This window comes from Lagopus muta, chromosome 7 (genome assembly GCF_023343835.1).
Source record: "Lagopus muta isolate bLagMut1 chromosome 7, bLagMut1 primary, whole genome shotgun sequence".
Classification (NCBI taxonomy): Eukaryota; Metazoa; Chordata; class Aves; order Galliformes; family Phasianidae; genus Lagopus; species Lagopus muta.
The window spans coordinates 9,200,917-9,220,711 of NC_064439.1; the positions used below are offsets into that span (position 1 = coordinate 9,200,917).

Consider the following 19,795-nt stretch of genomic DNA (forward strand, 5'->3'; position numbering starts at 1 on the left):
ATAAAAGTTTTTAGAATTAGAATTAGAATTTTAGAATTTAGAAATAGAAAAAGTTATTTGTCTAGCTGTGCAAGTATTCACCACTAGCAAAATTGCTTAAATGAAAAGGGAAAAAAAGATAGCTGTGTACACAAAATTAGCACGAGAATTAGCAATCAACTGTAGTTCATACACTGTCCTTAGCAGATAGCATCCTCTTTATTAATAAATGATGAACTGCTTAGTGGAGCTTTTGCTTAGTGATATCACCATAATAACAAACACATGTTTTATTTATACTTCGAGTTACATCCAAAATATGCAAGCCATTCACTGACAGATTCTCTCTAACATCTAAAGACTCTTTACCCCAGATTTAAACTTTCATTGATCTAGATAAGATAGTACTCCATCAAAACTAAGGGGAATAATGCAACGACTTCAGTCGCTGCGCATGATGACTTCAGTTGCTACACTCATCTTTGGGGATTTTCTTTCTGTGATACAACAAAGCAAAAAACTGCATTTCTTAAAGCCAGCTGCACTTTATTCGTAAGGATGGTATTTTTTCTCTGTGGGATACAGTGCTATTTGTGCAGCAGATTGTATTTTGACAGATGTAACTGTATCATAAAAAGGCCCTTAGCACTACCAGACTGGTAGCTCACGAACGCTCATGAGCTCCAGGATTTCATTAAAACCAAACAACAACAACAACAGAAGAACTCCCCTCCCAAAACAAACTAACAAAAAAATAACAATTAAAATGTTTTTGAGAGTGTAAAATGCCTCCAAACCACTTACCTCCCCCACACCAGTCTGCAGAATTCTCAGCCCAGTTGTTTTTTCAAGCTTCTCTTTGTTCATGGCTATAAGGAAAATCAAGATTGAAAGAGTTATGGGAAAGCTGAAATGTGCATAATTTTGCAGCACATGTAGTGTAACCAGCCTCCCTTCCTATCCTCCATCAATAAATTCATGACTTTTGCCATCTATGGAATATTTTTCCCTGCTAGTCACTCTGCTATTCAGTGTTTTGAATGCATAAATACACCATTAATTGTTCACTTTTCTGTGAAAAAGAAAATCAAACTAATTCTTGCTCTCTTGTATACAGAACATGACACATTTAATACATCCACAGTGTGTCTAGGAAGTTCTCTTTGGTAGAATCTTCCCACTGTCGTTCTTGAAGCAAGGAGCAGTGTGGCATCTTGCCACTGCAGCAGCACTGTCACCATGTATGATATTTCAGAATAAATTACAGTTTTACCTAGCAGGGAAGATAGTTTATCTCAAAACATCAGGATGCAGTGCACAATATTTTCCTTTCTAAAATTGAGATTTTTTCCTATTTATCAGTTTCTGGATCATTAAAAGCACTCAAAAATAATCAGAAATAAAACAGTAAAAAAACCCCAACAAAATATGAGTAGTAATAACTGAGACTAGGTTATACTTATAACCTAGAAATGTCCTTTGCGTGGACTTGAGCACTAGCATTGCCCAAACTAATCAAGGATGAGATCATGAGAGCTGAGGGTATAGGGTAAGGTCACCTTGTTTTGGGCATGAAGGTGTTAACCATTCAGATGCATACTGTATCAGTTGGATTCATGGCCAAAAAACAGACACCCATCCTGTTTTATTTATTAATAGAAATGAAACCTTACAGCCTTATTAAACTCTTCTCACTTGGATGTCTAGTCATTGAATATCTAATCCAAGTGAGTCATCTAGGTTCTCTCTGCAGTCAATGGGAAGATATGAACATTTAACACTGAGTCATCCCACAGCTTACACACATCAGGAGGCACCTCTCTCCTCTGATTACAAGGACTATTGGGATAGACTCAGCGTCTCAATTTAAGAAAGCTGAAGGAAGTACTGCTACCAGAAAGCACAAGAAGTGTGCCAGAACATACTATAAACAGTAAATTTACATAAAAATACTGAAAAGAATTCATATATTTTTCCTACATTTTGGAAAAATACAATTTAATTGCATCTGTTTGAAACATTCAGAACAATTCACATCATAGCAGACATTTCTTAGAAGCAATATTATTGTGAGATGATGCTTCCTTTAGTTTGTCCAAAGTAGAACATAAATGACTCACGTTTATTTCAGAGGTGAGTTGTATCATTAGGGCTCATTTTCACCTCATATATCCAAAACGCTGAATTATTTTTCTAAGTATTTGTATGTGCAAAGACTCAAAAAGTAAAAATGTAAGCAAATCCAATACAGAGAAATTTTTCTACCTCCAGCAAGATATTAATATTGTGCATGATGCAAATAGAGAGGAAAGCTCAGTCCATCTTTTAGACCCAGCTGTTTTGCTGATGAGAACACAGAATCCCTAGCACAAACATGTGGTTTGCTGGATCACTGCCTAAAAAACACACACAATACTCACATACATACTACTTAGACCATGCTTCACACATTAACAATGTATGTGTTTATTACACTCAGTCATTGCAACTGCACAAGGATGGTTTGGCTGGATCACAGGATTTGAGACTATATTATATAAGTTGTACAGTATGAATTTCCAAAAAGTAAACCTTTGCAAACAAGCTTGATTTTCAGCCTTGAGATGGACTCTGGATTGTGTTGCTTTATGGATGGCAGATAATTTGCCACAATGATGTTTTCCCTTTTGGATTGTGCCCTGCTAGCACATTGATAGAATCAAGCTCAGCACATACATTAAAGACATTTCTATCAAATGCAAAAATTTAAAAGATTAAAAGAACTGGAAACCCTATGGCCTCCTTCAGAAAAACTGCACCAAATGATTCTTTGGTAACTTGGGGCAAATACAGCTGTGCAGCAGAGTATCTGTAAAATAAATGAGGTACAAGTAAACAAAAGGCTAAATCCTACTACGTACTTTTATATTGCAAGAAAAGTTAACAGGAAATATGTGGTCTGCTGAATCACTGAATTTTGTATTCACTGCTACATATTTGACCACTCTCTTCTTTATAGACTTCCTGCAAACTTTAGTTTTTGAAGCTTTGAGATATATATACATAAGGCATACTTAACACACCCTTCCCTCTTGATATTGGCTAAAAGAAAAAGGACAGCTCTGACAACTGTTCTAACCTAAACCTTGCCAAAATAGAGAGGCATGAAGGCATGCTGTGTTACTGATCAAATCAGAACCTAAAAAGGCTGAAGCTCAGGAACTGTCAGACCACAGAGAGAGACACAGCCAAACATCCCCAGCATCTTCACTCCCAGTGTGTAGCAGGAGCATATTTTAACTACTCTTGAACTCCACAGTTTAGGAAAGTCAAAAATTCAGTCAAAAACAATGGTGCCAAGCTTATAGCATCAACCACATATCAAGAAACTGCTTGAAGTTATTGAACATGATATAACTTCTTAACTCTTTCTATCTATAATTGTAGTTAAGAATGTCAATACGCTATAGTTACATGAGGAAAAAGTGGTGGGAAAATAAATTCAGTTCCTTGAAAACTGGCCAACATTTTAAAGAGTATTTTACTGTGCTACCTACTAGTTTTCACCACAGTAGAAATATTCAGCAGATAATATTTCTGATGCAGAATTTATGGACTAGAAATAATAATTTTGTGTAACGCGGTAAGTTGCACAAAGTTGATTTGTTTTCAGCTTTGGCTTAATGTTCTGAAATACTAATGAAGGACTCACAAACTTATCAGCAAAAAGCCATAATCCAATCTAGTGTCCTTCTATGATGGATTGATTACAATAGCCAAAAAGGGAAGGCCAACAGATATAATCTACCTGGAGTCCTGGAAGGCTCATGGTCCCACACCATATTGTTATTTCTATACTGGGGAGGTATAGATTTGAAGGATGGACTATATGGTGAATAAGGAACAGACTGGGAGAACTCACTGAGAGCAGCTCTGAGGAAAAGGAGTCAGGAGTTCTAGTGCATGAAAAAGCTTGATGCAGGACAGCAGTGTGTCCTGGAAGGCCAATTGTATCCTGGACTGCATCAGAAGAGGTGGCCAGCAGGGTGAGGTAGGTGATTGTTTTCCTCTACTCTGCCCTCGTGAGGTCCCGTATGGAATACTGCATCTAAATCAGAAGCCACAGGACAAGAAAGACCTAGAGCTGCTGGAGAGGGTCCAGAGGAGGGCCATGAAGATGGTCATAGGTCTGGAGAAGATAAGGCTTTGGGGACACCTTATAGTAGCCTTCCAGTACCTAAAGAAAAGCTGGAGACTATTTAACAGGAAGATAGTGGTAGGACCTTTTAAACTTAAAGATTATAGATTTAGGTTAGAAAAAGTTTTTAAGTACGACGCAGTGAGGCAGTGGCATAGTTTGCCCAGAGAAGCTGTGGATGCCCCATCCCTGGAGGGGCCCAATGGAGTTGGATGGAGTCTGGGCAACCTCATGTAATAGGTGGCAACTCTGCCAATGGCAGAGACATTAGAAGTAGATGATCTTTAAGGTCCCTTGAATCCAAGCCATTCTATGATAGAAAAAACAGCTACTCAAAAAAAAAAAAAAAAGAAAAAAGAAGAAGAAAAAAAAAACCCTCTCAAATAAATAAACAAATAAAACCAATTCCATTTGCAATGTACAAATCCCATTTTTTAATCTCCCACTGAAACAAAAAGAGCCTCCAAACACACAAAAAGGAAGCTTTTAAATTAAATTCACTAGATGAAGGATATGCAAATTACCTGGAGAAGCAGAGCCCTATAATGTTCTCAAAATTCTGCAATAGCCTATTTAATTAGTATTTTAATTTATCAGAATAATTCTTTGCACTTGACAATTTATGCAGTATCCCATATAATTAAGCACGTAGCTACAGTGGAATAATTTTGCCTTCTCTCTGTATACCAGTTATTTTAACCTGAAAGAATCTGTGGAAGTCTCTTCTGTGATCTAAATTACAATGGGGACAACTTAATGGCTTTGCTCTATTAGGGAGCACGATGAGGGTGTTACTGAGTGTGTCAGGGTAGCGACTGTCACTATTCTCAGTCTTCACCAACCAGAGGGAAGTCTGACGTGTTTCCCAAGGGCTAACATTTATTTCCTTCAGCAAAGTTATCTGCCAGTGGCATAGTCAGGAATTTGACTGCTTAGTTTTGCAGTCGGCAGGTTTGACCTCAGCTCACTGGTTATTAGGAGAAACAAGTTACAGGTAGAACTTCAGTCTCATTGTAACCCTTCTGGAAGAAGGAAGCCCTGAGAAACAAGTGGTTCACAAAGGTTTGATGTAAAGGAGGTTACCAAGCATAACCATGCCCTCCAAAATACTCATGGGAGCACATGTATACACTGGTACAAGTGCTGCAGGATTTACCCCCTCCATGGAAGAAACCACCCTAAATATGGAAAGTATTTGTCAGAAGATGGTATCACTCACAAGGAAACCTTATTTTTCTGCTATGTATCTGACTTTGAGGGTGTGTTTTATCTAATTAAACACAGAAGACAACAGTATTTACAGCTATATGATTCCCCTGACCTCCATTACATGCCCATTTCAGAATGAGTCAATTCATGCCCTGGACTCACTAACGATATTGACTGAACCTCCAGTCAATAAAACGATGGAAGGCAATTAATTCAGATTTACCGTCCAATGAATTCTACACCAATGATTCTCTTCACAATTGTTTGTTGCAAAGCCCCTTTCACAAAGATAAATTCAGAAGAATTTCATCTATTTTCCTGTCTTTGAAGAAAGTAAAGGGAAACGGAGGAAGGGAGATCCAGAGAAATGGTATTTATTATGCTTTTAATTTTTTAACAGATTTCACAAATCTAACACAAGCAAACATTGCATTTATTTCTATCAAATGCTTTGGATTGTATGGAAGGTTTCTTTATAGGATGAACCAGAAAGACTGCCTTTATGGTTGCACATGGGTGGCATACATACACAGCACATACAAAAATCTTTGTCTCTTGTAATTCAATGAAAATGGATTCCCATAACGTTTGGGCCCTCTCTCTGCTGAGAATTTTTAGAGTAAACCTGTTCTTGCACATCCTGAAACTGCTGAGGTAGTCACAGAGCAGAGAAAAAACATCTCAGAGAGACAGCTCAGCACTGTCTAGGTCTTTCAGAATATTGGAGTATGTGGATATGTAATACAGGCTTTCCAACCTTGTGCACTTGGCTTTGCTAGAAATAATCAAAACACATTTTAATGAACTTGGAATTAGATACTTAAGTATAGCCATGTTCAGAAGAGTAGACTTTCTGGAATACAAGATAAAACCTCTTTCCCTTCAGTACACATCTCTGAATTCCTCTCGGCACTCCTTCCAGGGAATGCAGCCTGTGAATCTGTAACTCCTCCGCCCAAGCAGGAGTAGTACTGGGCGGCAGGTAAATAAGTCACAAAACACAACACAAGCATCCAAAGTGCTCCAGCTTGAAACAAAAATTACTAACTCCAGAAGCCACATGCAAGGAAAGTTCCCTCCACTCAATTTTACAATTTAGTGAAGGGAAAGTATACAGACTGCAGGGTAAAAGGCATTTTGTCTCCCACTCGCCAGTGGGTGATGAAGAGAGATTGTAGCTTCATGCGTAATTTCTAGTTAACTGGCAGCCAGGCCTGGATTGAAAATGGTTGCAGAGAAGTCAAAGCGACATATCTGTACTAGTGACAGCTTGCTAAATATTATGTCATATTCAATTTTCAAGTCATTTTTCAAATGATTTTAATTAGATATTGTTTCAATCTCACGTGCGTTAATTTAATTTCTGGTATCAACATTTCAGCTTTCAATCTGCTCAGATACAGTACCTTGCTGTCTGGAATAATTTAAAATATCGTTTGCATCTCTAGCGATTTTCAGGGCACACATCATTTACAACCCTCTCTAGCTAGTAAGACTAGCAGATGGAAATTCAGGCCATACTCGCTGTGCCCCTTTGGATTTTCACAGATTTTGGTACAAGACAGCCAAATATACATGTACACAATCAAGGACTTTCCATCTCTGATTCTCTTCAATTCTGTTAAAAATGCACAAGAAATAAGCAATTTGTCAGGCAAATAGCAGCACTGCGTAAGAGAAAAACTGGCCCATACCAGAGAATCTAAAAGTTGTATATTTTAAAAATCTCATTCACTAAACTGAAATCGCTTTCCCTTCTCTAAAACATTTACCTCTCATGCCCCCGAAATCCCACAGTCAGAAAATGTTGAAGGATAGGGCTGCAAGCATCTGATACATCAAGACCTCTCACGGCTCGCTGTTTGCATAGATTAGACACACATATTTTAAGCATATTCTTTCTGCCTGACTGCTTGTATTGATTTATTTTTACTGACTTAATAAATAGCTGCTCAATTGTATTTCTCCTAACTGTCCTTTAAAATCAGCACAATGCTATTTTAAAATATGATATTTAAATTGTAGCAAAGGAGTGTGGAATATATTAGATAACATTTTTGCATTTCTCTGGAGGATTTATGTTAATAGTAGGATCCCTCCCTATGAACATTGCTTGTCTCAATTAAAACGTCAGTTGAGGCTCACGTGTTAGGCAAGAGCAAACGTATTGTCAGAGATCGAATTATCCCATCTTGAGATAGGCATCATTTCCTCATCATATATAAACACATATGATGAATATATATGGTCATATGAGATATTTTTCCACAGGCAAAGAAATATATATATAAGCTCCAAAATACTTCAGCAGTAAAACACTCCTAAAAACAACACCACAGCTACGGAGAGGAATTTTTTAGGTGCAGTGTCAATGTGATGGTTCAATCCTGGAAATATGAACAACACTACTTTATATAAATTAGAACTGTAGGAATGAAAACCATTTATTGGTTCTTAATACTTTCTTGCAGAGCTTCAGAAACTCATTTTCAAAACTATTTTCCTAAATCATTTAAGGAAGTCCATGTCCATCAACTGCAGAGAACTGAGTACTGATAATGAAAAATAGCCATGCTTTAGTTGTGTATGTTTTACAATTGAGAATATACCTCACTGACTTATTAACTTTTTAATACTGCTAACCACTGCAGTTGTAATAATTCAATCCTGTACATTTCTTTATGCTCTGTATGGCACATGTATGTGTAACAATTTGCTTGCAAACTTAAAACACTTATCTAATATTTATAGCTAAAGATGTACCTATTCAGCCAATGCTAGCAGAAATGGATGAAAAGAAGTGTTACTCCACTCTTCATATCAACTTTTCTTCAGATAAAAATTCCTTGACACATTTCAGCCCCATAAAAGTAATTGAGGTAGAACAACCTGCAGCAAGCTGAGCAGAAGCCCAAGTAGAATACACTCAAGTAGAGAACTGCAGCATGAGGAGACAATTTTTCTCAGCAAACTCCTTTCTGGGCTGATTGCTAATGTCTAGACTAACTTTTTAATTGTATTTTTTGTCAGTCCCAGTCAGCTTAACATTGAACTTCACCATCATATGTTCAGTCTTAATTTTTACAAATTAGAAGGCAAGATTCGTGGTCCCATGGGATGTAGAGTAAGAAGGACCATCTGGATTTCTCTCAGCCATTCTCAGTGTGGGGAAGGCTTTGCCTTCTCACCTTCACAACACTGAAGGAGCTTCACATGAGCTTAAAACCACAGTTTCTTCTCTTTCCTTTTAAACAAACAGGATCATGGAATATAATTGTAGAACAGTTTTTCTGTTTCATTTATACTTAAGATTTTGACAGATTGGTTTCATTTTCTTCTGATAAAATACTACTAAAATATGAAAATAGATAATTGCAGTCAGCTTTTCAAGGTTAGCTAAATATTCTGGAGTTCCATATCCGCTTTTTGCTTCTGTTTGTATGTTCTCTCTTTCCATATTCCTCATTTTAGTCCCTCAGGATATCCACTGCATCTCCCTTCTCTGTTTTACTGTTTTCATATAAGAGTTCAAATACAAACAGCTATGTAAGATCAGTCCCTTGTCCTTTTAGCATTTTAGAAGAAGTGGAAAAAATTAGGAGCTTCTATGGTCAACTCTATGTAATCGAAACAAATATATTTACTTACTTCCAGCCCAGGAAGAGTAATATCTAAAATAATTCTCTCTCATGTTCTCTCTTTTCTAAAAATACTAATTGGGGCTAGGAGAAAAAAACAGAAGTGTTTCAGAAGCTGGTACAGGTGATGTTTATAGTTTCATAGAAAATAAGGTAATAGTTATTTGTACTCTAAATGAGGGAGAACAACCTTTTACGAGGGTGGATAGAGATAGGAAAAGAGGGAATGGTTTTAAACTAAGACAGAAGGTGTTTAGGTTAGATATTAGGAGGAAGTTTTTCACACAGAGGGTGGTGACGCACTGGAACAGGCTGCCCAAGGAGGTTTTTTTTGTTTTGTTTTGTTTTGTTTTATTTTAATTCCTAGGGATAAATGATATGATTTTTAGCTGAATAAAAAATGAAAGGAATATTGACCAACTGAAGAAGGAGAGAGTTTGTCTCTATCTATGTGGAGTTTTGTGCTTCAAAGACAAAGAATTGGAGGTGGCGGAGCTGTTTAGGTTGTACAAACTTTGTCAACAGATCCAGTCCCAACATAGTCACTGGCTGTTTTTACAACTGTTTACAAGGGTAGATAGAGATAGGAAAAGGGGTAACGGTTTTAAACTAACACTGGTGGGGTTAAGTTAGATATTAGGAGGAAGTTTTTCACACAGAGGATGGTGACACAGGAACAGGTTGCCCAAGGAGGCTGTGGATGCCCCATCCCTGGAGGCATTCAAGGCCAGGCTGGATGTGGCTCTGGGCAGCCTGGTCTGGTGAATGATGACCCTGCACGTAGCAGGAGGTTGAAACTGGATGAGCATTGTGATCCTTTTCAACCCAGGCTATTCTATCGTTCCGATTCTATGTATGTGTGTTTTCACTGAAATGGATGATGTGTTACTAAGAGGAGGGAAAGGACTACACCGCCCTTCCAGCAGCTGACCAACTACATTTTTACCATTTCTATTATGTTTCAATAGGAAACAACTGAAAGGATTCAGGAAAAGAAAATGGAGAACAGTCATTCCTCCCTTAGAGCAGGGATCCACTCTGTCTGAAGGCTCCCCTGGAAAGTACATTGAGCTTTTTTGATATTACAACACGTAATACTTAGAGCTACACAGGTTGGCTGCTAACTATTAAGTCTCATCATTGTTAAGTTGTACAACAAAAGTTGTACTTTCTCCTATTTACATCACCTAGAGACTTCTCATGGAAACAGCCTGAAATGCATGATTTATTCTTACTTAAAATCTGTTGAAATTTTTAGACAGATGTTGTAGCATGTTTGCATTGGTATATGAAAAATTTAAGAGGCATTACCACTAATTCACAGCATGCCAAACTGTCACTATTTTTAATAAATACACATTCAATAACTGTCATTTTTTTTCCAGTCATTTCCTCAACTTCCACTGTTAATAAAACAGTACCCTTTAGGTTCATTTCTTTAATGATCCAAAACACAACTACAAGCCATGCTATTTGTTATTCATCTGCAACTACACTTAATGTCATCCTCATGGCACAAATGTAACAAGACTGAGTCGGGAAAACATTAGCAATATTTCAACTGACTGGTTCACTAAATCATGAATAACACAGCTAATGCACAAGGTCATTCACTAACAAAATCTATTTGCCATGCCCTCGGAATAAAATGAAAATATTTATTACCACGGAAGCCACTGGTAACAGGAGCTACTATAAAGCTTTCAGGTAGAAGTGGACAGGGATGATGTCAACTTGCCAATTGTTTCTCATAAGATTTTTCACAATGAAAATTTGGAAAGCTACCTCAGTATCCTTAAAAGAATTTATTTGAAAAAGGAATTCAGCAAAATAAAGCAGATTCAGTGAAACCTGCACAACACAAGCTCAGTGTATTTAAAAGAGTACCAACGTTGACCACATCATTAAAAAATGATAAAATCATGTTTTGCCAAGAATGAGGAAATGGAAAATAAGGATGTTCTTTTAAAGATGTTCTTTAAAGATGTTCTTCTACAGGAATGACTGAGTTCCAAGTGCACTTATAGAACTTCCATACGCATGTGTGAGGACAGGTGTGCATATTTGATGAGAATGATGAGAAAAAGGATTTAACAGAGAAGACCTACATGCATGAAGAATGGTTACCTTGCAGACTGTGGGGACAGCTGTAAGGGAAAGGTTACAGTTCCTATTGCCAGTCTCAGAAGACTTTGGCACTTGTTCAGTAGCTATCTAAAGTACAAACTCAACACCTGAAACCTGAACGAGTCCTTTTAAATACTTTATTTCTCCCACTAGAAAGACAGAAAGGATTGCTGAAGCCATACTCAAAGTATTTATTATTGCAAATTATTCTATCATATGCAAATTCTTCTCATTGCCAGCACCCTTGAGTATATGGTACTGTGCAAGCACAGAGCAAGCAGGTGGTTCCTGCGCAAAGGACCTCATATCTACCAAACAAATGGTGACAGTAAATAGCTACAGATAGGAGTAAAGATAGCACAGAATTAATGTTAGCCAACTGACAGCAGAACACCAAAGCAACATCCATTCACACAGTGCTTTTCCTCTTATTTTCTGGCATGGGAAATGATGTGATTAGCTAAGCCTTATAAATCCTTTAAAAGCTGCAGCACTTTTCCCGCTTTGCTGTTTAGAGGAGCAGAAGAGATTTATTGGCAGGGGTTAAAATAAGGAGAAATGACAGGAAAGGGCATTCTGATCAGCTTTCCCAGAACTACTGGAAGCAAAGGCAAAGCTTTTCTTTTCTGTAATTAGAGTGATGGAGAGGTCTCTGTTTCGCGGTAGGCATAACCCAGTGCTTATTGCATGAGTTTCTGCTGGCATCATCTCTCCTTTAACAATGCTGTGAAAACATTTTTACAGACTTCTTTCCAAAGTGTAAAAAGGATACCTGGTCTGCCCTGCTCTCTGTATTTCCAGTTCAATCCTAGGAAGTTATAGATCAGATTGGAGGCCTCTCACTGGACAAAAGATGTTCTATATTTCTGAGCTCTGTTCACTTTGTGGGGGAATCCTACATTCAGAAAGAAAAGCATTTCTGCCATGTTGCTTTCTGAAAATAAATCATTGAGAAACTGCTGAAATACTGGAACTGAAGCATATTAACCAGGAGGTTGTGGGCTCTTTCTCAAGAGTTAGCCCTGCTGGTGCCCTTAAAATGCCAGCGATACACTCCTGTGTGTAACTCCTCATCCTTTTGGCAAAATGTGCACCACTGGCAGTAAGTCTTCCATTCATACCACCTGAGCTTCCCTGGCAAACACTGACTGACGTGGTTTACAGACACCAGATCCAAAGCAGAGATAACCTCTGTCAAGGGTACGATAACCACTTTCATTGGCACTGATGCATTCAAAAGAGGACATTGGCCCACAGCCTTTATGAGACTGTCAGACTTGTATGGATTATGCAATTTAACACATAGAAATCATTACTGGATACAATTTACTATAAATGTAAATGAAATGCCTATCCGCTTTATGCATACCCGGGCATAGGTCACTATTAGAGTGTCAGCAATTTCTAGCAATTTCTGCAAGCTGTTTTCTGCGAAAATTAGCATGATAGGTTCTTTATGGGGTGAAAACATATAGGAGAGCTGAAAGCTAGTTGAGATGCTTGCCCCATTTAGGCAGGCAGACTTCCTCCCATCAGGATAGGGTGTTGGCACACCTGGGATTGCAACCAGGTTCCCAAAAGTTCCCCTGAATGCACCCCTGCTGGAAACCATCCATGAAAGTAGAATTTGCTCCTGGAGAAGCAGATATCACAAGGGCAGTGCAGATAATGACTTCCTCAGGAAATAATTCTGTGAGAAAATGCTTTGCATATTTCCTGACCTCTCTTTTGTAGACTGCCGAATCCGTGACTGATTTCTAAAGGAAAGGATGCTCTTGAGAAAGCAATTTAAAATTCCTTTTATATATATTTATATCATACACCAGGGTCCTACAGTAATCTAAACTTATACAGCTAACATGCATGTCTCAACATAAGATATATACATATAGCTTATTCCACCTGCTACTTTTCAAAAATGAATATGGAACAGCAGTATAAACATAAATTAAGTATGAGGTATACATCTCCCCCATTCGAGATGAATGTATATTATTATCCCTTGACCCTTTCTTAATGTTCCATTTTACCATGTTTCTAAAATATTTATACCATACAGGGTGTTAAATTATAGCAATTAAGACCATAGTATGGTTTTATTAATATTTCATCAAGAACATTTCATAATTTGAATTTCCCTGATGCCCTTCTGTTGCTTTGCTGTGCACTGTGGGGATGGAGGGCAGCTCTACTTTCTTCCTCTTCATCTTTGCAGAACTTTTCCACATTCTACCTTTATTTAGCCAAATGCATTGTTTTGCACCTACTGCATTTTTTTCATGGGTTTTTTTTTTTCTCTCTGTGACCAACCTGTAACAATTTTGGGTGCTCTGTGTCCAGTTCTGTGCCCTCAGTACAATAAAGGCATCAGGAAATTGGAGAGAGAAGAGGCTGAGTTTAAGCTGTGGTTTATTCTGCTGGGTTTGGAGAAGAGGAGGATAAATTAACTACTGCCATCTGATACCCAGGCACAACTGTAAAAAAGATGGAACCAGACTTATGCAGAGATTAATACCAAGAAAACAGGAGGTAGAGGGCACATCACAAGTTGGATATAGGAAATTCTAGTTGGACAGAAGGAAGGAACTACTCACTGAAGCAGAGATGGTTAACATGGGAACAGGCTGTTCTGTGAGACTGTTAAATCTTTGTTTTATGAGATTTCCAAAATTCAGGTGGAGCAAGGACCTCAGATTCAGTATTGCTTTCCAACAGACATTGGGCTAATGGTCTCCATAGGCTCCCTTCCAATTTAAATTTGCCAATGAAGACAAATATAAACCTGCTATCTTTTAAAGCAGTGGTTCTTCACATGAGAATGTATAATTCTATTGTTTTTCTTTTTTGCTTGTTTGTTTTGTTTTTTCTTAATGCTGATAAACCCTTACTGCAAATGGGCTCTGCATGTTTTTATGAGGAAAGGTTGTGATTCTCAAGAGTGTCATCATCACTCAGTCCCCGATTCAACAGCTCAATTTTATTTCTGGTTTAGTCTGTTCTTACACAGCAAAGCACTACAGACATTTTCAGCTGATGAATCACAGCCCAAGAACACTGGAGTGAAGAAGAAACACACAGAAATTTGAGAAAATTCAAACTAATGCTTGGAGTTTACCACTTAGTTTTTGTGGCACACAAAGCTGCACAGTCCTCACAGAGTGCAGAGCAAAACCAGAGAGATGGGGAAGATAAGAAAATGGAACATTATGTGAATGATGGCAAACTGGAAGCAAAGTCTCTAGCCAAGTTTTTTAGAAAAAAACAATATTAGAAACAGGCAAAGAACAGCAAAGAATAAAGAGGAAAAAAAAAGAATAATATACAATGTTGCTCAGGAATGAAGAAACAGCATATTTTCTTCATGAAACTGCATAAATGACATATGATTAAAGGAAACCACTAAGTTTTACTGTTGCAAAAGCACAAGGCAGATAGACACAAAGGTAGAAGGGGAGCAGAGACAGACCCACGAAAATAAAGACAGCTGAAGGTTGTGGAAAAATTTCCCTGGACTTTCAATTAGGCTTGGCTATATTTTGCATTTTGAATTCCAAAGATGGATTCTTAATGCACTATTAAATATCTAGAAATTAGGCATTTAGCTAACAATTCTTGTCTACTTTCTCTATGGCTGGTAGAGAGAAAGAGGCACTTCCAGACACGCTTCATCTGCACTCAGATAAATGTTCACAAGTAGATAAAGTTTCACTACCATTCCACATGCAGCCACGATTTGCCAAAAGCTCAGGGCTAGAAGTAAAGTAACAGCCAAAGATTTGAGGAAATGATTTGTGAGACACAGAAGTAAGGTGATCTCCCAAAGTAAAGTGACGGACAACGATGACTGACTTAACCTAGCAAAGAAATACAAGAGTTAAATGATAATTGTGAAATATTTCATTAATTTTAAAGCACCGAGGATAGCTTTTATGAGGAGCAGATTACAGCATCTTATTTTTTGTTCTAAACCATTAAATTGCCCTTTTTTGTGTGCTGTAATTATGTTGCATTAAATACTTTTATGAATTGTTACATTCAGCACACAGCAGTCTGTTTTCAAAATAATGGAATGCTACAGTTATTATATTTCAATTTGGAAAAAGCAGCATTATGTGTATCATAGGGACCAATTTTCATTAATTTCTGATAATGCCCACAAAAAGCTTCCTCCCCCTCAAAAAATTTCCCAAACAAACAAAGCTGACACAGGACGAGAAGGAACAAGTGCCAACAGGGTTGTCCTGCAAGGATTTGTGTGCTCTGAGAATTTATACAAATGGAGGCACCAAGAGAAGAGAACAGATCTCTGTATTATATTGTCACACAGAAGGAAGAGTTGATGCTCCTTCAGGTAACGCTGTGCCATATATATAAAAAAAAAGCAATTTTGAGCAATTAGTTTCACCGGAGGTTGAGTGAAAATTTGAACTTTCTGCTGTCCTGCAAGTGAAGCTATGAAAGAGAGAGGAAGGTTGTTTTTCACTTTTAGGATGGGTGAGAATATGAATGCAAGATAATTAACAGGTTGCTTCATCTCTGGTTTTTGATAGTCAGCTTAATTTGGTCTTCTGTAATTTTGTATCTGGACAATTCCTTAGGTCAAGTTGGGAATTTAGTTCCCACAAGACCTCATCTATAATAGATAAGAGCACCGATTTCTTGTAAAATGGAGATATATGTAGGACGCAATTATACGTAAAGTGTATGTGTTCTGTGTGAACTATGTATGGTGCTGGAGTGAGATTTGCATATATTTGAATATTCATTAGATCTTCAATATCTTGTGAAACAAAATGCAATAAAGGAAGGAATAGAAACAGAGATAACAACAAGATGCATCTCTCATTTTCCTAATTTCACACTGTATAATGATCAACCCATCTATTTTCTTCTTTAAACATACCAACAAGACATTTGATATTATAAATAATATTAAATAATGGACATTAATAGTGCATTATAAGTTTGCATTTGATTACAATCTTTAAATTAAATCCTAAGATATTAATACTTAGACAATAATAATAGAAAATTAAGCTTTAAATATAGGACTGTCATGGAAATTGTATTAGTAAGTTATAGTTAGAATGCTTTAATAACATAAACTTTTCTAAATCAAACTGCAAGCACTGTTGAAAATTCATTAGAAGGAATTGAAATTCCTTTATCATATCAATGATAATACTACATCTGCATCATTCTTCAAAACTACTGTATTATCACCTGTGCAATTTTATTATTGACTGGATCACATTTTAAAATTATTATTTCAACACCTGTAGAGTTAAAGGAAAGTAGCGTTTTTATACAGCCTAATACATCTAAAGGGAAAAGCACTCAGAGTATCTAAATATGTTTTTTATACACAGCTTGAACTCCAGCTGTTCAAAGTGAAGTGCTGCCTTTGGTGTGGAACATGAAGTACTTGGGATAGAAGTGCAGAGCAGCATCAAAGGAGGACCAACCATCTGATGCCACCAAATGCATGTATTGATTTCAGATTTTGAAAGCTCCCTTTACCTTGAATATTTAGCAGATTCAATGAAAGTTTGAACTGACCTGTATGAGTTTAAATCCTGCTGTAACTAAAATGTAATCTCCGAGAGGGACACAAGATATACATATCATTATGCTTGTTATCAGCAAACAAGATAGTAATTCAGAGACAGATACATGGCACAGTGGGCTTCTGCACTGTGGACATTAAAAAAATACAAATGTCACATGCATATATGATCCTCAATAGACTATGGGAAAGAAATGACTTTGAAACATCTTCTGTGTAGTAGGCTAGTGATATTTTTTAGCATCGTTACAATTAGAACATTTAATCTATTTCTTTGCTACTGGTAATATTCCATACTACGTTCTCAGCATTAGAAAAGCTACAAAGCAATTAAATTGATTATTGGATTTAAGTTTCACTTTAATTGGGTCTTTTTTCACATTTCTTGTAGCTTTTCATTTCATTCCATTTATTTTAATTATTAATTAATATTTACTTTCAAAAGAATCATGTTCATTGTTTCATTTGTAATAAAATCAAGACTTTCTTGTCATATCCAAGATACTGATCCCATTTTAAATCTAGGTGCTAGATAATAGCATTTGATAAGATAGTAAAAAAGGATAACCATGAATATAGTCCATGGAGTAGTTCAAGAGCCATGTAGATGTGGCAGTGAGGGACATGGCTTAGTGGGCATGGTGGGGATGGGATGATGGTTGGATTAGATGACCTTTGTGGTCTTTTCCAACCTTTTTGATTCTACAATTCTATTTTCTATGAGGTATGTGGTATTTGGATTTCTTTCTCCAAACGTTACATCTCATTAAAACAAAACCAAGAGCCAACAAACCCAAAACATAGAAACCACGAAGCCTGGGGAAATGAAGCTGGTTAGATACATCTGGCAATAGTTTCAAAACATCCCCCATGAACACCTTCCTCATTTTTAGCCATAAAAACCCTCCATAACAGATCTAAATGAGGGCTGCTGATCTGCTGACAGAAGCTGATGTTTGTTATATTCCTAAACCTTCTTAATCCAGAGTAGACCTGGAATAAGTTTTCCAAATTAATAATTTATTTACCTCAAGTTACTTTTTCCATGATATCAAAATAATAATTCTCTTTGCACCAACTGAAAATGCATTAGTACAAGAGGGAACATTGCACATACATTCAACAGATATTTTGGAGAATGAGAGAAAGCGTTTTTTTGAGAAATGAGAATAACACAGGTAGAAAACTATTTTTTGCTTCAATTGCTATCTTTGCTTCAAATGTATTTTAAAATACCCTTTTCTTATGAACATAATTCTTGCCACTGTTCATGTAATTTGCATCTGATACATACATAGGTAAGCTCCATGGCGAAGTCTGGAGCGTATACCTGGGGAAACCCGAGGAGTTACTAGCAATAGTTGCATCTAGTATACTTTCATAGAAATTACTACTGTAGAGCAGAATATGCATTAGTGCCCAAGCTGCCAAGGTGTACTTCCACATCTTGGCATGCACTGCCCTCCCTGGGCCTGGCAGTGACAGGGAACAGCGGGACATATGTCCCAGCCTGTTGATCCTCCGCGAAAATGATAGCTCTTGGTAGAATAAATGAGTAGCAGCCATACACAACACTTTATGTCTTGCAGCTAAAGCTATTTGAGCATATCTACCTGAGTCCTGCAACTGACTCCATCCCATGTGCCTATCTGTACAACCCAATTAATCTCAGTGTTGGATGCCTGCCTGACGAGAGCAAAGGCAACTGAATAATTTGTGGTTATAATAGTACCATTTAATTACAGCAGATTATTTTCCATGTTGGTAAATTCTCTCCAAACAGATTTGCCTTAGATCTAATTGGACTAACGTTTTCTTTCTTTCCATTTTTTTTTTTGTTTGTCCTAACTCAGAATTTGATTCAGGAACAAATCTTCGTGTGAGACCATAATGGTTGTTTTGCTCCTCACTGAATTCACTGCCATGCTCCATAGGGTACTGTCAAATGAGGAACTTACCCTTTCAATTTCACAGGGTTGCTTTTTCATAGGAGTTCAGTTCCATACATTTGAAATTTAACTGCTGTGCATCAATTACAGTTGGACATAAAAGTAAACAGAGCTGCTTCTGTCTTGCGAATCACATAACATAAACACATACCCTTTATATTACCCATGTTAGTAAAAGTCTTTGTCTTCTGTACAAGATACATGGCACAGTGGGCTCCTACACTATGGATGTTAAAGAAGGAAGACAGAAGTGATTTGCCCAAATCATGCAGTAGCCTATCACCAGCACTGGAAATTCAACACTGTCCTGAAGCCAGACTTAGTGATACTACATTACACCCCATGGTTCAGCACAGAAAAGTATCTAAATACTGATTATTTAACATATTCAACACAGTTTGTAACTAAATATTACCGTTGGGAGGGGGCTTAATATGAAAGAAATATATGAAAATATATGAAAAAGTAAATATGAAATATATGAAAATATATGAAAAAGTAAAGAAAAATTTTAGAGCTAAATAAATCATCTGGACTAAATACCTCATATTTACTCTTAGCTAACTGACTTTTTTCTGATGAAAGGTAAATAAAATTCTTCTGGGAAAAGGAGAAGGTACCTTTGAAGTAAAAAGCAGCAATCAATGCAAATAATAAAATCATAGATCAACTGAAAGGTTCTTTATTATGAACACATCTAACAATTCGTTGTACTTGGTACTTCAGGTCCATTTAAAAATGAACTGATACAGCAACATTATTTCTTAGATTGACAACCAGCACACTGAATTTCAGAGAGGTCAGGAGCTTAGTTGTTTGTTTATCTGAAGTAGTCTTTCAGCTCTCTGATCTCCCCAGTCTATCATCATTACCAGCCTTCCCTGAGTTCTGGTTTTCAAATACCTTCTTTCCTGCTCGCTTTGCATTTCCTATTCAGCAATTTAACCCAACAGACAGTTTATAAAACAAGATAAAATCCATAAATTAGGCATCCATGTGTACTTGTGCCCTATATCTTTGTCAAGGATGATCACAATCAAATGCTTTTTTTCTTGTGACAGGCTGTCAGCAAGCACAATTATGGGTTCCCCTGCCTAAGCACAAGACAGAAGTAAGTCTCCTGTAGCAAGGGAAAGAGCTTCCTATTCAT

The 19,795-nt window shown here is 37.1% G+C and overlaps 1 protein-coding gene across 6 annotated transcripts in view; it reads right to left on the bottom strand.

Moving 5' to 3' along the window:
* Window positions 1-19,795, bottom strand: part of PTPRN2 (protein tyrosine phosphatase receptor type N2) — a 617,090-nt gene that overhangs the window by 226,042 nt on the left and 371,253 nt on the right. For all 6 annotated transcript variants that reach the window (XM_048951018.1, XM_048951017.1, XM_048951019.1 and 3 more), the window contains exon 12: window positions 784-848. In XM_048951018.1, coding sequence (XP_048806975.1) covers window positions 784-848 — 65 coding nt within the window. The remainder of the gene's footprint in view (window positions 1-783; window positions 849-19,795) is intronic.